The sequence below is a fragment of the Corylus avellana genome, chromosome 4 (assembly GCF_965113065.1).
Source record: "Corylus avellana chromosome 4, dhCorAvel1.hap1.2, whole genome shotgun sequence".
Classification (NCBI taxonomy): domain Eukaryota; kingdom Viridiplantae; phylum Streptophyta; class Magnoliopsida; order Fagales; family Betulaceae; genus Corylus; species Corylus avellana.
This window is the reverse complement of record NC_142493.1, coordinates 36,020,655-36,040,222: the sequence shown is the minus strand read 5'-3', so window position 1 is coordinate 36,040,222 and position 19,568 is coordinate 36,020,655. Positions and strand designations below refer to the sequence as shown.

Here is a 19,568-nt window from a genome sequence, read left to right as displayed (position 1 = left end):
TGTTGAAAGTATTATGCAAGTTCTTCAAGTATATATTTTCTGTGGAATAAGATCATTTCAATTTCAATTCAAATGAAATTGAGAGTATCCAATTAGTGTTCTTTAAAAGAGTAAAATTGTCATTTTAATTTTTTGGACAATTTTGCTCCTATAAAATACACAAGATGGGGTTTTCCATATTCGGCACATTCAAAGCATGTTTTTTTTTTTTTTTTTTTTTTTTTTTTTTTTTTTTGACATGTCCGCACAAAAGGGGGGAAGGAGATTCGAACTCGTGACCTCTGCTTCATTAAGCGTAGTCTCAACCGATTAAGCTACCCCTTGGGAACCCTTCAAAGCATGTTGGGAGATGAGAGAGATGAGAAAATTAAGGCGAAATAAATAGGAAGGGGCAAACTGGATGGTCAATTAATTAGGAATAATTATAATTAATTAAATATCAAGCCCGCATAGCCTGAAATTACATTTGTACGTGTTAAGTTATTGACCCCAGAACCATAAACATCGTTTCAGGGTATTCCAAACTATTTTCTCCATCAATTAGAGAAGTGACGACGGGATTAAAAAAAAAAAAGAAAAGCCGAATAAAGAAAAATAAATATCAAAATAAGAAAAGAAAAAAAGAATAAAAGAAAAGCGTTATCATAACTTAAACAATGATACAACATGTGGGGGAGGCAATGAAATTACGTGAATATCCCACTTTCAAGCACTCCTACCGTAGTGCAACACCATGACATGATCTGTGGTTGAGGAGTCTTGAAGCAAAGTCACTGCGTCCCTCGGACTCCATATGTTATCTCTCACATGCTGCAACGTCAAGAAAGGTAGAAGCTCTTGCCCTCTACATGTTATCTCTATCTGCTTTGCACCATCAATCGTAATCACACACACACACGTGCACACAATACGTGTTAATTCGGCATGAAACAAACATAATGATAAATTAAAGCACAACCAAAAACAACAATAATAATAATAATAATAATTATTATTATTATTATTATACATTAATTAATAATTAGATTAAGATATTGGTAATTAATTTGTTCTCACAACGTACGTTACTATAGGCGGGGAACATCATGTAGCTTTAGGAGGATGTCGGCATCATCCTCCTGAATAAATTACAACGACTTCTTACCAATTTGATGGTGATAAGAAAGAATATTTATAATTCCCTTTAATTTTTATTGGACGTTAACTTCCCTGGTTATTGGTATCTGTATACTTCCCCCATATCCACATCGATCTTTGACATAATATATATCATAAGGATCATTTCTTAAGTCACTTGTAAGTAAGGACAAAACAATAGAACAAGCCAAGCTATCAAATTAATATATATAGTACTGTAAAAGATAAAAAGAAAGAAAAAAGAAAAGAAAAAAAGAAAAGAAAAGAAAAAAAAAAACTTATTAATATTGTGCATAAGGGTTTGAAACTGGACCCGGTTGAAGTTGGGACACGTGGATCCAAGCTAAGTCTAAATTATTAAATTAATTATTCACAATATATAAAAAATATTTTTGGGGCCAAAAATGAAATGATTTATTTAATATTTAAAAAGCATATATTAAACTTATTGGGTACTGAAGTCATGCTTGTCACTAGCTTACGTCTTCCCCATGCTATGCCCCATATAAATCTTTGTTACGTCTACTTTAACCATAAAATTCCTCTATCTAACTTTTTTTCATTACTCCAAGATTCCTCAAAATACTTGGGTCAGCGGGTAGCCAAGGTCATCCAATGTCAAGGGCTGCCCGCCTATGCCCACGATCTTGAACTGCCCGATATTAATCATTAAAGGAGCCCACCCAGACTTCGCTCGTAAGCCAAAATCATGCTACCTTGGACTTTGTTATAATATATATATATATATGCCAAGAGATTTCATAATCGATGCAAGCAATAACAATATAAAGTAAAATAAAAATAAATTAAAGAAAAAGAAAAAACGTAATGGATCCAAAAAGCACGGCGAGAAATAGGCACGACTATTATATTCTAAAGCTCCTAAGTGCCTATTAACTATATATGTGTACCTATTTCAATCGTCATGCACGTCTCTTTCACGTTGCTTCAGAAAAAAAGAAAAAAAGAAAAAAAAACCCTAATATGAAGGTCAATATTCTTTCATGAAGTTCCACCTTTTGATTTTAATTCGTCTATTTTTGTCTTATTGAATACAATAGTCGTTAAAAAACTTAGCTTAAAGCCTGGCGAAACATTAATGTTGTTGAAAGGGTCTCTGTTGATAATTTTTTAATTGTGCATGCATCCCACTCACCTACATTATATATGCAGTATCATTTTCATGCCTCTTATCTGTCCTTCATGGGTTTAATTTTTCTTCTATTTTTCAACAACTTACAACTTGCAATAATTCTGTTGTGGATTTCTCCTTCATGCATTGCTTTCCTCCGACGTAAAAAAAAAAACATATATATATATATATATATATATGCGGTTTCTATTGTTTAAACTATTTTTTTTTTTTTTTTTTTTTAGTTTTAGTTTTTTTAATGGTTGCTTCTGCTCGTGGACGAGATGATGGGGGCGTTTTAAATTCCACAAGAGTGCACCACTTAAGGATTTGATGTGCCCTTTCAAGCACCATCGATCCCATGGGAAAAGAGGGCAAATTACGACGGCCCTACAATTAGCTGTCGGAAAGCTGAGTTGAAAGAAGCGAAAGCATGACGAAAGGTGCGATATATTAGGCATGCAGATGAGTATTGAGAGGGACAGGCTGCACACGTGTGATTTTCATGACCCTACGATATGATTGGATATGATGTGCTAGCCATCAACCCTTATTTTTATTTTTTATTTTTTATTTTTTTATTTTTATGTTAAATGAGTGTCAACTAGGCCAAGATAATCTACGTTTGAAGGTGTTTTACATCTTAAAGTCAATGCACTCATATCTTTATAAAATTACATATATATTGATCATCTCCATGTAAATTAAGTTATATATATATACTTTTAATTGATTTTTGTTAACAGTCATCACAAAAGATAGATCGATGTGACGCTAGGTTTCTTTTTGGCAGGCATATATATATATATATATGCGAACCTAGCTAGTATGAACATAATGAAGCAAACAATCAAATCGTCATCCAAGAGAGAAAGAGAAGCCCTAATAAAATTTACGCTACGGCTAGGAATTAAATCTAAATTGGTGTTCTTCTTTCACACTCAATCAGAAATGTAATCATAGGATATTCAGTTGCATATGCCATGTGTGAAAGGTGATCAGGAATATTGGCAATATATATATATATATGGGCGGCATAGAATGGTTTGTAGATATACACAGCTGACTATATATACATCACCTTAATTAGCTGTGGATTTAAACTATAAAGAAATTACTTATATATAAAAATAAAAAACTATAAAGAAATTCATAGCCCTTCTATGACATAAGTTGACCTTAATTAATAACAATATAACTGGTGCATGGAAAAATATTCACGATTCAAAAGCAATTAGAATGTTTAGTGTCTCACACATTCTAAATAATTGTAATAATTTATATATGCTATAGATGATTCATGATTGTCTTCTGCGTTGGTGTATATGCATGCTTTGAGTAAAATACTAAATGACAATTTTTTATTTTTATTTTTTGAGTCGCAGCTCAGAGAGGGAGATTTGGTTCATGGTTGTTGCATATATATTAATGCTGGTTTATTAGGAAATAATTAATAAGATAAGATCCTGTCATAATCTCATCTCCTTGCTTCATGGCATGAAGTGCAAGGAAACAATTGATACAGAAGGATATGCATCCAAGTTATTGTATAAGAGTTGACTAACTACCAGCTTATACATAAATCTTGATTATATAAAAAATAAAACAGAATGTTGAGAATGTTAGACATCCTACCAATTAAGCTAATGTTTTATAAATGTCGTAGGTAACGGACAGATATACAAATGATATTAAAACACGGTTTGATCAAATGAGGAGAAGTATAACACTACGTGGTTTAAATCTTCTTTAATTATTACTTAATACTATGCCGTCTTATATTTTACATTAGATTATGTCTCTATAAATTGATCCATACGAACACGTACGTGCTTGTTTATGTAAATGATCTAATACGCGCGTAGAAATTCTGCTGTTAATAATTAATAGTGTTTGTTTTGTTGGCTACTGGCCTTAATTTGTAGCTTCTAATAAGATAATTTCGCTAGAGTAGTTTTCTTTCTCTCTTTTATTTTTTATTTTTATTTTTTTTGTCCTATTAAATCAAAATTTCCCCAAGCACGTTTAGGTATACTAGATATCTATAAAAACAGACCCATTTACAGAAACTTAATATTTAAACATAAGATGACTGTAAATAAGTTCTTCTTATATAATTTAATATTTAGCCTCACTTTATTTCTCTCCAAAAAAAAAAAAAAAAAAAAAGACTCAATGTATTGTCCCATGTGAAAACAATGACAAACAATGACATGCATTTTTTAAGTACTGCATGCCTCTATAATATCTAATGACCGATGCTCAAAGCGAGCCTGCCATGAAACAATATTCAATTAATAAACATTAATTATTTCCCTATTCCATAAGCATAATGCATGATCGAATGAATAATCCATTTTCCTATATATGCTTCACCACACATGCATGCGTAGCACTTAGCAAAGCAAGCAGGTATAGTGAAATGCAAAATGAATCATATTATATATTTATATATAGCATAGCGAAAAAAAAAAAAAAAGCAACATATTAACAAGCTATGTAAATTTTTTTGAGACAAGTTCATTCTATCGTCGTCACAAGATCTAAGCTATTTTTACAGACATATTAGATCGTAGTATAGTCCTACATATTTCCTAGTAAATGCAGTATTTTAAAGCTAATGCACCATAAAAGAAATATTTATTTGATTTTCAAACTTGTTTAATTTAAGGTTAAACATTATGTTTATGTTTTTTTTGTTTCATCTTACATTTTATGAATTACCAAGTGTACGTTTGACATATATATGTAATATGTTCAAGACAGAGCTACATCTTATTTTTCAAGAAAAATGCTATATACTATACTCACATTTTATCCTCCATCCAATTGGGTTGATGTGACATTATTCATGAAAAAAAAGATGCTAATGAAAATTGCCACATCAGACTATTGAAATAAGAATGTAATATTACTAATATATATATATATATATATATATATATATATATATATATATATAGCATTACTTATTCTTCAACACTACGCGATTGATACTAAAATCTTTTCTTAATACTTCAAAATAAAAGTTACTACTGGCAGTACGTACTCATCTACGGCTGCAAGCTAGAATTCACTAAATCTCATATAATTATGGAATGCAGTACACTAACCTTAATTAGTATCATATATATATATATATATATATATATATATACACCTTACTCACTTTACATCATGACATAATTCCACATGATTATAGATTTCTACGAAAATTATGCAGTACCTATTTAAGGATAATTATTATAGGTTTTTATATCATGCCCAATTATAGTTCCACTTGATTATATATAGGATTTTACAAAAAAATTACATCATGTCAAATTTTGATATGGAATACTGCTATTAATTATATTTCTTTAATCTGGCCAAATATTGGAAAAGAAAAATTATATATGTTTTGATTCTTCAATTCTGATCTAATTAGACTTAATTTGATTTCCTTTTCTCTACCGGTCTGAATTTCAATCCTATATATGATGTGTGCCTTAGATATTTACTACGTCCCCAAGGCACTAGAAATTCTTCATGCAAAACAATGAATTATGTTTGATAGGTATGCTCGAGTAGTACTATATATAAAAGCAGCATGAATTTGTAGTAATTATTAGGGTAAGACGTAGTGGTAGTCGATCGATGATATCATGGAGTGTGAATGAAGCGTTTTATAAAGTGGCGGGACACTTAACAATACAATTTGATAGACAAATTATATCACTTTATCCATGTATCTCGTGCACACTTATTATAGTATATATATAGACCTATATATATTTCGACTAATAATACTATATAGTAAAATTAATCAATTGTGAGATACTTTCACAAATCATAATTAATTAAGCCACCCCCAAAAGCCTCGTACAACCTTGAATATGCTTATAATTATTCCTCTTCATACTTAGATTATAAAAATGCTACTCTTAATTATCCCAACAATCAGATTCCCAATAGCGAAAAGGCTTCAATAAGAGTAACTAATTAATTAATAACATAAGGTTTAGGGTTTGCTATATATTACTCAAATTGGTGGCAATAATGGGCTGTTCTTAAGTTGAGAAATTTACCTAAGGTAAAAGGGTTCAGTCAGCGCACATTTTAATTGTTTTATTTCTCTTGCAAATGATACTAGCTTGTAACAATTAGATTATTGTATTTATTAGTATGTATATGGACTATATATAATGAAATATGAGGGTTTTCTTTAATGAAATTTTTATTCATAGAAGTTCTTGGAGAAGATTGTTTAATTAATTACCACTCTCTCTCTTTCTCTCTCTAAGATGTATCATGAACAAGTATAATATGATGAGCATTCCACTTAAAAGCAGTCTCATATGCCAACTGAAGCCGTGCTCCTAGCGGACAATGACTAAGTTACTTAAAACTCTTATATCTCCTAAGTCCTATATATGGCACTTAATTACTCGTATATCCACAAATTTCACTCCTCCTGGGGGTTATTAATGAGGGATCGAAACTCATTCCAGATAGAACTACATGAACTTTAACGTGGCTTGATTGTAACTGATAAATAAGTCATAAATGGGTCTTTTTTCTTTTCTTTTTTTTAAATAAAAAAAATAAAGGGGTACGTACTAAATTAAAGATGTTTTGTGGTTTTACTTGAAGAAAAGCCATATTAATTAAAATAATAATTTGTGTAGCATTAGGTTTCCACTCTACGGCTGCCTCCTGGTGTTTCTATTATATGTGTGCATGTGTACCTTATATATATAGATGTGTTCTATATATATATATATATATATGGTTTGTGCGTATTAAATTCATATATATATATAGAAATAAAAAATTATAGTGTATTTGAAGTTTGGTTCGTCTAGCTTTCTCCTGTACTTTTCCAATATGGAGGTATTCCAGAGAAATGAAACGTTACTTTCATATATTTGGTCTTTCACAGTAAACCCATTTATCTCTTCATTTATTTGGGGTATGTGGAAAGCGGGTGGTAGGTAGTTTTCTGAAATATATCCAGATTTCTCCACTTGAACTTTACACCAATCCATCACCAAAAAATCCACTACTAACTAAAACTCGAAGCTTACGACCAATTTGGAAACGCTGATAATTTCCATGATTAGAAAAGTTCTGAGCTCAACCCTTGTTTTACCAACACTAGATATTGAGTTGAACGGCTAATAATACAAAAAGAGAAGATGCCTACCTAGAAATATACTTCCCACCTAAATATGATTTTAACAGAAAAAATAAAGAAATACCACTACACGAACCCATTTTAGTTCTGCTGTTTCTTTCATGTCTCTAACACAAACTGTGTGTCCATATTCATGTAATTAGATCACTTGACAAAATCATAGGTCGGTTTCTCTTTTCGGGGGGATTTTCTTTTTTCTTTTTTCTTTTTTCTTTCTTTCTTTTGTGCACCCATGTTTTGTCATTAATCTGACTCAGATATGCGAAATAAACAAGGAACCAATCAATCATGTATACATAAGCACTTATAATGAAAAGAAGTTGCAGCAATGGTTTTAAATAAATACCTCTGATTCGCTATCCAGTCTCAGCTTATTGACCAAATACTTCATTAACAATCGAACTGTCATCTTTCCATCCCTGAAGATTTGAAAATCAAAATAAGTAACGAGAGAGAGAGAGAGAGAGTTGAGTTTCACGAACTTAAAACGAAGCTTTGAAATAAAAATAAAACAAGGCGCAGTGAAGATCGATGAACCAAAGAGGATAAAAATATGTATTACTTGATTCTCAGGTAGCTCTTTGGTATCTGAGGCAAAAATGGTTCTTTTGCTCTGCATTGAGAAACCAAATGAAAAATCTGTTACGAAGAAAATTATATCTATTTATATATAGGATAAAGAAACGAAAGGAGAAATTAGTGGTGGTAAACTTTTCGTGTTCCATATTAATTTGTTAGGCTTGTGATCTTCTTAAATATATATATATATGCACTTACTGATTTTGGGAAGCTTGCAGCATAAACCAAATGCCAGAATAGGGCCTCCGAGGAGGATCAATAACTCTCAAGTCCAAGCTCGGCCCAGCAGCATCAATACCGGAGTGGAGTTGATAGGGGTGTGCAAAATACGACCCAAATGGCATCAAAGGAGAAGAAGACGATGATGATGTAGAGGAGGAAGAAGCAGTGCCTATAATATGCCGGATTGGCCTAAAACCCCAGTTGATATCTTGATGAGGAAAGTTTGAGCTACTTCCCGGGTGCTGAAAAAACAAACTATTGCCACCACCTGGGAAACTTGTAACCGCACGAGGAGCTCTAAATTCCGGCACATGGAAGATAGGGGCTAATGGCCTTGGTTGTTGGGAAGTACCGCCAGGCAATAGATCAAGCTCGAGCAATCCGGAAGGTCTTCTGGGCGTTGGGTCTGCCAGATCATCATGCTTCTTGTTGACGTTGTTGTGGGTGACAGTACTAGTGTGACCGTGACCGCCTATGCTCAATTGTAGCCACCCTTCATCCCTCTCTTCTTGAATATCTTTTGAGCTGGAGCCGGCTTCGTTGAGACTGTTAGTTCTTGATTCATCTTCAGCCATCTGATCACCAACCACTAGATCAGATCCTAAGCAAGATTCACTACAATATAATTCATAACCTTGTACACGGCTCATAAGACCGAAATTTTCTCTAAAACCCCCACCGCAATAACCAGCATAACCTCCAGAAAGATGATGATGTTGGTGTTGGTGTTGGTGTTGATGTTGATGTTGTTCTTTTGAGAGGTTTTGAGCACCAAGGATGGTCATATCGGACAACCTGGAAAACCTTTATTACCCTCGTTGTTGATCAGCTCAAGGCAAGCCATGGATTGGAGATTCTTGGGTATGGGCTTTAGATTGGAAAGAGGGATCTGTTGGAGCCATGAGAATGTTTTGGAAATATGGAATTGTAAAAGAGAGAGACACCCATTAACCAGCTGATAGGGGTTTCTGTCTGCTGTTTCATCGTAGAAATATCGGAGGACAACGAGGAGAATAAACCTGCTTGCAAATCTCACTTTCCATTAATTCTCTTTGTTTGGAAGCTTGTGGAGATGAAATAGTTGCAGGGAGAGAGAGAGAGAGAGAGGGAGAGAGAGAAAGAGATGGTGGTCAGTCAGTTAGATTGAATATTTATTATTCTTAAGGATGTCGAACAGTAATTCTTTTTTTTCTTGACTTCATTATTAATACGAAATATATGTTCCACCTGTTCTCTTAAAGGGCAAATATCGGGGGTGGTCCAGCAAGCAACTTTAGGGCAAGTTTCAAGGACAAAATGACTAGAAAGGCTCCTTCTTTTTGGAATATCACAAAAAGGTCCTTTTTAGCCTAATAGGGATTTAGGAAAGCTAATCTACATTTGGAATGAATAAATCAGACAACAAAGAACCGACCAAGTCGGCTATTTTGCGCTCCATTAGCTGGAAAATCCGAAAACAGGAAAATAAATAATTAGAAAGGAAAAAAACATAGATGCATGTTCTATGATTAGATGGATCATGGTAATATAATGTAAATAACACATTTCAATGAAATTAAAGTAAGATAACTGATCATGATTACACTTTCATTAATTTGTTGAGAGAAACATCAATTTCAAGTGTTAAAATATCAATAAAATAATTAAATTTGTTTATTTTTATATAATTAATAATTTAACATAATATTAAAACTAAGATAGTGCTTGTTACGTACCTAGCTTGCATAATATGGGGCGTATTAGAGGATATATATTTGTCAAAATGTATCATATATAGTAATGATATTGTTTCTCTATGCTCCAAGAAAAAAACATTAGTATTGTTCTCATTTTCAACGAGATGCTTTCTGAATAGAAAAGTGGTACTCTCCCTTTGACACTTGCTATATTCTAATCAAATAGAGCCGAGTTTGAGTTTGATTTAATGACCAATGCCTGAAATTGAGAGAAGCCTAGGTAGGGAGTGCCCAAATAATTAGTGGCCGGGCATAATGAGATTACCTGTCAATAATTAGATATTTAATGTATCACAGCACATTGGACTTTATGTTATTAAGGGGTAATTATAAACAAATAAATAGGGACTTTGGCATGCATGATGGTGTTTCCCCACAACCCGAGAATCGAAGCAGAGCGACGTGGGCTTTGTTAGACATTGGTTGCAAAAGCCATGTGCCTCCCACCCTCCCTGCACATACTGAACGCCCTCTGAAGTGTCATTTTATCTTCTTTCTTTCTCTCTCTCTCCCTCTTCCTGTACGCTTTTTAGTTTGAACCTCTGTTGTGGTGCCATAGTTTTAGTTGAAAATTCAAAGGAACTGGTTATTATATTGAACAATGGTGGCTGTTCTTGGCTGCCTGAAAAGCTGACCATTTTCTTTCCAGCCCATCAAACATGGTCTCTCTCTCTCTCTCTCTCTTTCTCAAAAACACCTTTGTTCAAAAGAAACAAAGGGACTTTCCAAGGCCTTTCAAAGACGGGTCAATCAACGAATTCTCTAACTGAAACTGTGGAAAATATAAACACATAACAAGCCATTGATCGAGAAGCAGTTTTTATTTGAGCCCCTCAGTTTTTGATACACGGAGCGCTACTAAAAGTGATAAGACTATTCTGCCCGTTCATAATCACATTATATTTCTTTTGTTTCTAACATTTACTTCAAGCTTTGAAATAATTACTTTGATATTTCCTTGATGGTATTGGTAATCCAATATTTTAACTCCATTTTTCTATATATATAATATAGGAAGAGTTGTTCCCACAGAGAAAATGAGAAATATGTGTCATGCGTTTCTTCTATATAAAGGTATAGCGCCTGAGATGAAAGGCGTGGCTCTGGTGACAGTGCATGGGCATGGAATGACTTAAGCTTTGAATCAAAGCATGAAAGCACGCAAGGGGCCTTGATGGCGATGCCTTTCTACCCAAATTTCATTCTCAAGATTCTAAGGATCGAGTAGATCGAATGGAATACACCGGCCCCATTTCTTCCTTACAGATATCTCTCTCTCTCTTTTGTTGGGGGGGGGGGCTTGGCGAAAGATCTAAATCATGCACTACTATTGCTTTTTCTTAACCCAAAAAAAAGAAAAAAAAAAAAGATTGAAAAATTGCATGATGGTGATATAGTTGCATTGGAAATCCGAAATGAAGAAAAACTTGGTGAGAGTACTATATAGCTAATCATTAATTACTTGAAATAGGAATTCTCAAACAACTCTTGTTCAGTACATCTTTGTTGCCAATGTAAATTTCACTTGTCCACAAGTCCCAATAAATCATCCATTAAATTAGTCTTTGTTAAAAATAAAAAATTCAAGAGTTAATAGGCAGTAAAATGAGAGTATTGTCGTAGCATTAATGGTAACAGAATCGGGCTTTCTAAATTAACTTTTGGATGCCCAAATTGTTACTTAGACCGTAATTTGAGTCCATATACTATACATACAGCTGATCAAGGCCATAATATATATAGGAGAAAGACGAAACAGCCCTTTGTGCGTACTCTGCTCGTGAAGCATGAAACCCTAATGGGAAGAACAGTAGAAAAGCGAAAAAGGATGACTTTGTGGAAAAAAGAAAAGAGCTGAATTGGGGCCCTAAAGGATATAGTACTGACTCATAAAAAAGAAAAAAAAGAAAAAAGAAAAAAAAGCCCATGCCAACTATAAGCAGCCAAACAACCACCAATAATATGAACTTTCCCACGAAAGAAAAGGGGAACATATAAAGCATGTATTGGTGTCTACGTAATAATCATGCATGGGATCCTCTCATGGCATTTGAGAGAGGAAGAGGAGGAGGAGAGAGATGATATCGTGTATTAGAGTCCATGGGATTTGATTTAGTGCCGTACTAAGAGGCGGAGGGGGGGACACCTAATTATAATAGCTTTTCAATGTGCATGTTCCCATTACCTAAAGTGGGGTTTGCGCTTCTCTTCCCCACTAAATAGATGGGTGGGCAATTGAAGATAAAAAAGCAATAACCTTTAATCTCGTCATCATGCCATCATCAATGCCATCATCATCACTCAGGATATATGAAAGAGTGCGATCCCATACACTGGGCTCTATATATTTTTTGAATTTTCACAGAGAGAGAGAAAGAGAGAAAAGTCTGTTTGCATGTGCATGTGGTATAATGAGTGCCTATGTCAGTCCATGCATGTGAGAGTGTGGGGGATAGTTCGATGGGGGGAGGTTTTTAATTTGTTGAAAGTTGAAACTTGAAACCAGAGAGAGAGAGAGAGAGAGTTTGTGCATGGCGATTGTCAGGTTCGCTAGCACGGCCATATCCTTGGGCTTTGGAGGCATGTGGATACTAATTTCAGAGCCCGTCAATTGTAGTCAACAGTTTCAATTCAATTTCTTCGATTGTTTCAGAACAGGTCTCTGTCGACTGTCCATCCCCGCGCGAGCCAAAAACTAAAAAACAAAAAAGAGAAGAAATTCTTTATAGGTGCTGCCTAGCTACCGTCTACCGTCTACCGTCGAAGGGTCATAAAAGGACAGAAACATTTTCATAAATTAATTGGTTCAATTCAACTTTTAAAAGTTGTACATTTCTCTTAACATCTCATAAGTATATATCTTTTTAATAGCATACACTCAAAAAAAAAACACACATGACATTAACTCTAAGGGGATGACTCAATTGGTGGATGCAAACTTTGAGTACTCTTTATAGTCTCAGGTTCAAAACTCACTTAGTGCAAACTCTCTTTTGGGGTTAGCCTTTCAAGTGAATCCCGTAACACAACCGGTCACTAGACTCACTAGTCCATGCTGAGAGGGGTTTTAGGTTCGAAACCCACTTAATGCAAACTAGCACTTGGGGCCAACCACCCGAACTTAACCTCCATGCTCAAAGGGGTACGGGGCATGGGTCTCGAAGTTTGCCTAATAGGAGTAGGTACACGAAGTGGCTCTCTCTTAATTAGAGGGGTTAAAAATAAATAAATAATTTTTTTAAAAAAAATTGACACTTTAATATATAGTTGAATTGAAAGAATTCTTACTACCCAATTTGTAGGAAATGTATATCCTGTCATGAAAAGCATATTTAAGGAATCGAATTCTTCTGGAAGAGAAAAACTATTGTATAGCTTCTAAAACCGGCAAAGGAAAAGCAAGGTTGAGGAACATTAAGTAGGGCAAAGCTATAGTTAGACAAGTTTTTATTTTATTTTATTTAAAGAAATCCCTCACTTAATTTAGAGAAATTTGTAATACATTAAGATATAATGAACCAGCTTACTAAATCCAGGAAAATTTTATTGCATATTTGTTAATTATGCACATCTCTCATGTACACTTATCTACGCCATTGATTTTGAAGTAGGGTTCCTACAAATGAATATTAATTATATGGCTTTCACAATGCATGTCGCTCTCAATCTATATATCAAACTTTGCAATGTGGGTAGGTATTCGATGTGTCTTGGCTCTCATCATCATATGCACAAAGAATGAATCTAGCTAGCATTTGAAATATGCCCATCGAAGGCAAGGCATCTCAAATAATCAATTTCCTCTTAAAACATATTAGAGATTGCATTGTGAAAAAAAAAACTTCATTTCAAAGCTTTTTCAAAAATACGTTTGGACTCTTATTAGAGTGAAAAAGTTAAAGAAATGCTTTTGAATTTTTTTACCAAACATGTCAGCTTTTTATTTTACACAACCTTTTAGGTACTAAAAGTAACACAATCTCAAATGGGCACTTAGAGGATGTTTGAAATTGTGTTGGGAAGTAGAGCTTTTAAAATCAAAAAGTGCTTAAAAAAAAAACTTTATTTTTAACCTTTTTTTTTTTTTCTTTTTTTTTTTTTTTCTAAAAGTGCGTTTTGACAATTTTTAGAATAAAAAAAATTAAAGAAATACTAAGAGTATGTTTGATAAATAGAGCTTTTAAGTCAAAAAGAGCTTTTTGGCAAAAACTTCATTTTTAAGCTTTTGCCAAAAATGTTTTTTTGGCTATTTTTAGATTTTTTGAACATTTTAAAGCGCTTTAATTTTTTTGTCAAACGAGTACTTTTTGAGTGTTAAAAGCACTTTTAAGCCACTCAAATGCAATCCCAAACAGGCCCTAAGAGCTTATTTGAGATTGCGTTTGAGAAATAGAGCTTTTAAATCAAAAAACGTTTTTTGGCAAAAGCTTCATTTTAAGCTTTTGCTAAAAGTGCATTTTGACAATTTTTAGGCATTTTGGGCCTTTAAAAGCGCTTTCAATTTTTTTTTACCAAACAGGTACTTTTATCTTCAAACAAATTTTTTTTTAGTGTTAAACGCACTTTTAAACTCCTCAAACACACACTCAAATAGACCCTAAATATGTCAGCTTTTTGTTTGGCACAATTATCCTTCCTAACACAAACTCAAGCTCTTAATGGCTAGCCAAAGTGTGAACTCATGTCCGGAAGTCATGCTGCTAAATTAGATAACTTGATGTCAATCCACACTAGCCCCAAGGTGAAAATACTCCCAAGCATGCTTAATAGAGAAAGTAATGTTGGAAGACACATGAGTTAAAAGAATCATGTTGCCCTCTTGTTTAATTAATTTTTTCATGGGTTAATTGCTAAGGCTCTAATCATTAATCCAAAAGCCCTAAGTTTATTGTTGGTTACTCATTTGGTTAAACCCTTAATCTTTAAGATCGTAATATTTCACTACACTTCCAAATCTAACATTCACAACATTTTGCTCTATTGAGACACTGATTCGATGGTAACATTTTCTCTTTTAGTAATTCTAGCTACTCATTTATTAGTATTCAATGATTTAGCACTATGCTAATACACATTATCAACACATTTCAATCCAACCTATTAGTTACTCTCTTCGTGACTCAAACCCGTAACATGGTGTTTGCTTAGATGTAGATTGCTAAGAGTCTAACCATTGATTCAAAATCTCTAAAACTATTAAATATTGATTTGGTTAAACCCTAGCTTAATTCTCAAGATCGTAACATTAACTAGATCTCTTAACTTTAAGAGTTTGCCTTAAATTAATCTAAGAACAAATTGTTAGACACCCCATCTCCCAAATGTTTCTAGCTTGATAAGATAAGTTCTCACCCTACTATACCAAAGAAACTGGTCCTCGATCCCCCGAGCAAATATGTCATATAATATTGAGTATAGCCGCTTAATTTGGTCCAAATCTCCAATTTTTTTAATCCTGAGACCACGCTCCAAGTAATTAAGTTGCAGCCTACAAAGAAGATCAAAGAAAATGCATACTTATCAGCACTCTGGGCTTCCATATTATGTTATGCATCAAATGATGGTCGAATTATATGTCAATCTTAATTGATGACCATATATACAAATAAAATTAAGGAAGAATATTCCATCACAAAGCTCCATGAGAAATATTGTGGAACTCCAGTGTTTCTTGTTTTAATATATACTTCAAACTAATAATATTCAAATCCTAACTTTCTATTACAAAATTAAATTGCTTCTAGCAATTTAGATAAGATCGTTAATAATAAAGGTGTAGATCGAAAAGTTTCTCCCTCATGCGTTCAATCGATCCAGTTTTCAGAATACTGTTTCGATCATTAAAACTATGTCATATATATTGTGACAAAGGTACAACTAACACTCTCTCTCTCTCTCTCTCTCTCCCCACAAATTCATCGCACAAACAAAAACACACAACATGCTTTCTTTTGCAATCTTGTGATAGAGACTTGTCTTTTGAGAGAAAGGTAGGGTTGTGTCTACTTTGGTGGTGGATAATAAATTTGTGGGAGGAGATGCCTTTTGTAGGATTGTGAGATAGTTTTGGCATGGCCTCTTACATAGTGGGTTGTGGGGTGATCATTCCAAAGTGAAAAGGGGGCCAACTTTCTATAAATTCCTCCTTTTCGCATTAGCACTTGCATTGCATGTCCCCTTTGAATGCAAGCAAGCTTCTCACGTCTACAGTATTCTCCTCTTTCACATTCAAAAAAATTAAAATAAAAAATGTGATTTGGGCAGCTCCAAATTTAAACCCATGCCAATGGGCACTCGATCTTTTTATGCAAATGACTGTGCCATCCCCAAAACGAAGGCGTTTTTCAAACCAGGATTCAGGAATTTGGCACCACGCCTTGTTAGTCTTTCCATAAAGGTGTAAGGCTCTCCCTGGTTTTCACTTTTCACCAGAGTTGCAGTGTTAGCAGTAGGTTAGCCAATGGTAGGAAAGGTGTGAAAAGTACGAGACGATTTCACATAATATAATTCCATGTTTTAACCAAAAAAAAAAAAAAAAAAATTCTCCTACGGACACTACAAAATTTACTACATATTAATTCTAACAAAACTAATAAATTTAGCAACATATAATATAGCCGTTGTTAATGAAAAATGCATGCTACGTCAGTTTGTAAAAGCTTAATTTGTAATGAAACTCGTATTAATTAACTCATACTTTACTCAAATTTGAATTCTAAATTTAAAAAATTAATTATGAATGTTTTAGAGGGTTTGGAGTTGTAAGAAAAAAGAACTCAAGGTAAAGCTTTAAAATTTTTCACATACAAAATCATAAATTTGCATATATGAATATTTTATACTAAAAACAAAAAACTTCCAAACAAGGCCAATCTTTCATATCCCGTCTTTGCATGTGATCACCTATATATTTTAGGCGCTTACTTGGTCATCTGATGTTACGCACTCATCTGGTCATCCAACTTTGCATGTGGAAAAAGGGTTTGGAATTTACCCAAATATTTATATCCACTCATGCATAAGCATTAGTATAGTTTAATTTTTTTTTTTTTTTGGCTTCATAAGGTATGATTATAAGGTATGTTATTTCTTAATAGAATTGAACATTTAACATTTGGTCACCATTTTCATTTTAAATTCTTTACCGTCTGCAATTCACAAGATTTAATAGACTTAATTAATTTGTTTTGATTAAATCAAAAGCTTGAACATACAAGTGATCACATTTTTATATTCTTTGATCCACTCATTTATACAGCTGATTACTTTCCTTTCTGAACGTGATTACCACTACTATATATAATCTAATTAGAAAAAAATTTACTTTCTTCTTTCTCTTTTGCTTAGCAGAATTAACATACTGCTTAAAAAGACATGTGGTTTAGAATTACGGAAAGAGTTTGGTGAGAAAATGTTAAAGAAAGATGAGAGGTGCAGGCTGGGCAGCCCAATCAACATATATAGTTAGATAGAGGATTGTTAATTCGCTCATCTCTGAAAGCATAGGCACGCTTGCTTGGTTCGACCAAGGACACATTATATAGGAAATTACGAGTTCAGAGAAAAAAAAAATAGATTAAAAAAAAAAAAAAAAAAAAGTAACAGAAGCAACGCACTCCCCCCTTTTGCATGTCACCACACCCTAAATATTCCATTCTTTTCTATTCCTTTTTCCTTCTTCACTGCTTCCCACTCACCATCATCACAAAAACCTCATCATTTCGAACTCTTTATTTTTCAGCCTTCTTTATTTTTTTTTTCTTTTTATATATATCCTCCTTTTTCTTGGCCGGCTGATTCTTAGAGATAGCTTTCTTTAGACAACCTACCACTTTCTTCCCTTTTATCATAATTTAGATCCAACTGTGATTATTGGTTTTACTATCAAAAGAGTACTTGCAATTACACTCAAATTGACTTGGAGATCACCTTTCCCATTTTCTTTTTCTTCCTTTTCAACTACTCTCTCTCTCTCTCTCTCTCTCTCTCTCTCGGTTGGTTTTGAAATGGGTACGACTCAAGTCGCCTATATCCAGCCCACTTGCAAGATATGTTTGCATGCGACATATCTAATTGGGTTATTTATTAGTTTTTAGGCTTGCCAAGTTTATATGTACATTATGCAAATAATTAAAAAAATGCCGAATCCTATGATTAATTTTTATCGTGCAAAGTCAAGTATATGATCTATGGTTTTATCCCAAGTCCTTCCACATGTTTAAGCTTTTAATATTCACCTCAAAATAGATTTCAATTATTGGAATTCACGGTGTACGTATTTGTTTCAAGTCCTTTCTCCATGACTATCTAGAAGTTCAGCTTTGAATTTGAATTTGAATTAAGCCCTTATATTCTATGTAAACCCTATATATAGGAAGCTAGTGCATTGCATCTAAATGCTTCAAAAAGTCAACAACCCATTAGATACACTTCACGTTCCTATACAACAATAATATTCAACTAAGCATAATCATATTCTCCTTCAAATATCATTATATATAACCCATGACAAACAAAATTCCACATGCATGTTCCAAAATAGCTAGGAGTTCACAAACTATACGTATTTTTATTAATTAAAATAAGAAAATCAGTCTTTTCAAAATGCAATTGATGGGCCATAAAAGATAAGTTTAAATTAAGAGAAAGTGTACATTACGGCATTTCCTCATTCTTCTCTCATTTTTTCGTTTTTCAAAATCATCATTAGATCTGTAAGGTCTATGACCCATATACCACATATTTAATGATAATTTTAAAAAATTAGAGGATAAGAGAATGATTGATCGACCATAAGAGGAAAATAAGTATTTTCCTTAAATTAAAGGATAATATATAGGAGATTTCAAATGAATAATTTTTATTTTTTCTCAAACCTCCACATATTTTAAAACAATCCCAAAAAACCCTCTATTTTGAGATAGAAAAAACAAATAATATTAAATACTAAAACCACTTCTGCATGTCCAAGTGGCCTTGGAAGGCAATCAAACCTTTTGTCTTTCCTTTCCTATCACTCATAATAGATGATGGTTTTCATGTCTGCTAGTGCATCATTTGTGGATTCTCAAATATATTGATGATTACCCATAATATCAATTATTATTTCTTAAAAGTAAACAGTGATTTTCTAGATGTAGAACCCTATCAATTATAATTAAATAGTTTAAAACCACACATTGTGTGTGTTGAGAGAGAGAGAGAGAGAGAGAGAGAGAACAAAAAGAAAAAGTGATATATTAAATAGCTACAAAACTTGCTAGTTGGTTCTTCAACAGTGAAGGCATATATTCCTTGGTGGATGTCTACATGTCTCAAAGAAAGTATTTTAAAAAGAGCCTATATCTATCTCTAATATGACCTCAATGAGTTCCGTATTGATTTGTTGCCTAAGGCAACAGTTCACCATTCGTAATCCATGAAAAAAAAAAAAAATCCATGAGATTTTCCGAATCTCATTTGCGTACGTATGTATATGGTATTCACAGTAAAATGTTAAAAATTATATTTTTATCTTCTTTTACTAATGTGATAGTGTTAAATAGTTTTTAAATTATTTTTTTAACCCAATTTAATCTAATGGCTA

At 33.2% G+C, this 19,568-nt stretch overlaps 1 protein-coding gene across 2 annotated transcripts; it reads right to left on the bottom strand.

The window, feature by feature from the left end:
• Positions 1 to 595: 595 nt before the first annotated feature.
• On the bottom strand, positions 596 to 9,340 carry LOC132179626 (uncharacterized). Of its 2 annotated transcripts, none has more exons than XM_059592367.2 (4): positions 8,223 to 9,340; positions 8,008 to 8,058; positions 7,792 to 7,864; positions 596 to 864 (listed from the first exon to the last, which is right to left on the bottom strand). In XM_059592367.2, exons 1-4 carry the CDS (start codon positions 9,029 to 9,031, stop codon positions 706 to 708), a joined length of 1,092 nt encoding a protein of 363 aa, XP_059448350.2. In that variant the 5' UTR covers positions 9,032 to 9,340; the 3' UTR covers positions 596 to 705. The 2 variants fall into 2 exon arrangements, with proteins under 2 accessions (XP_059448350.2, XP_059448351.2); XM_059592368.2 differs by having other exon boundaries at positions 596 to 861.
• Positions 9,341 to 19,568: the final 10,228 nt, after the last annotated feature.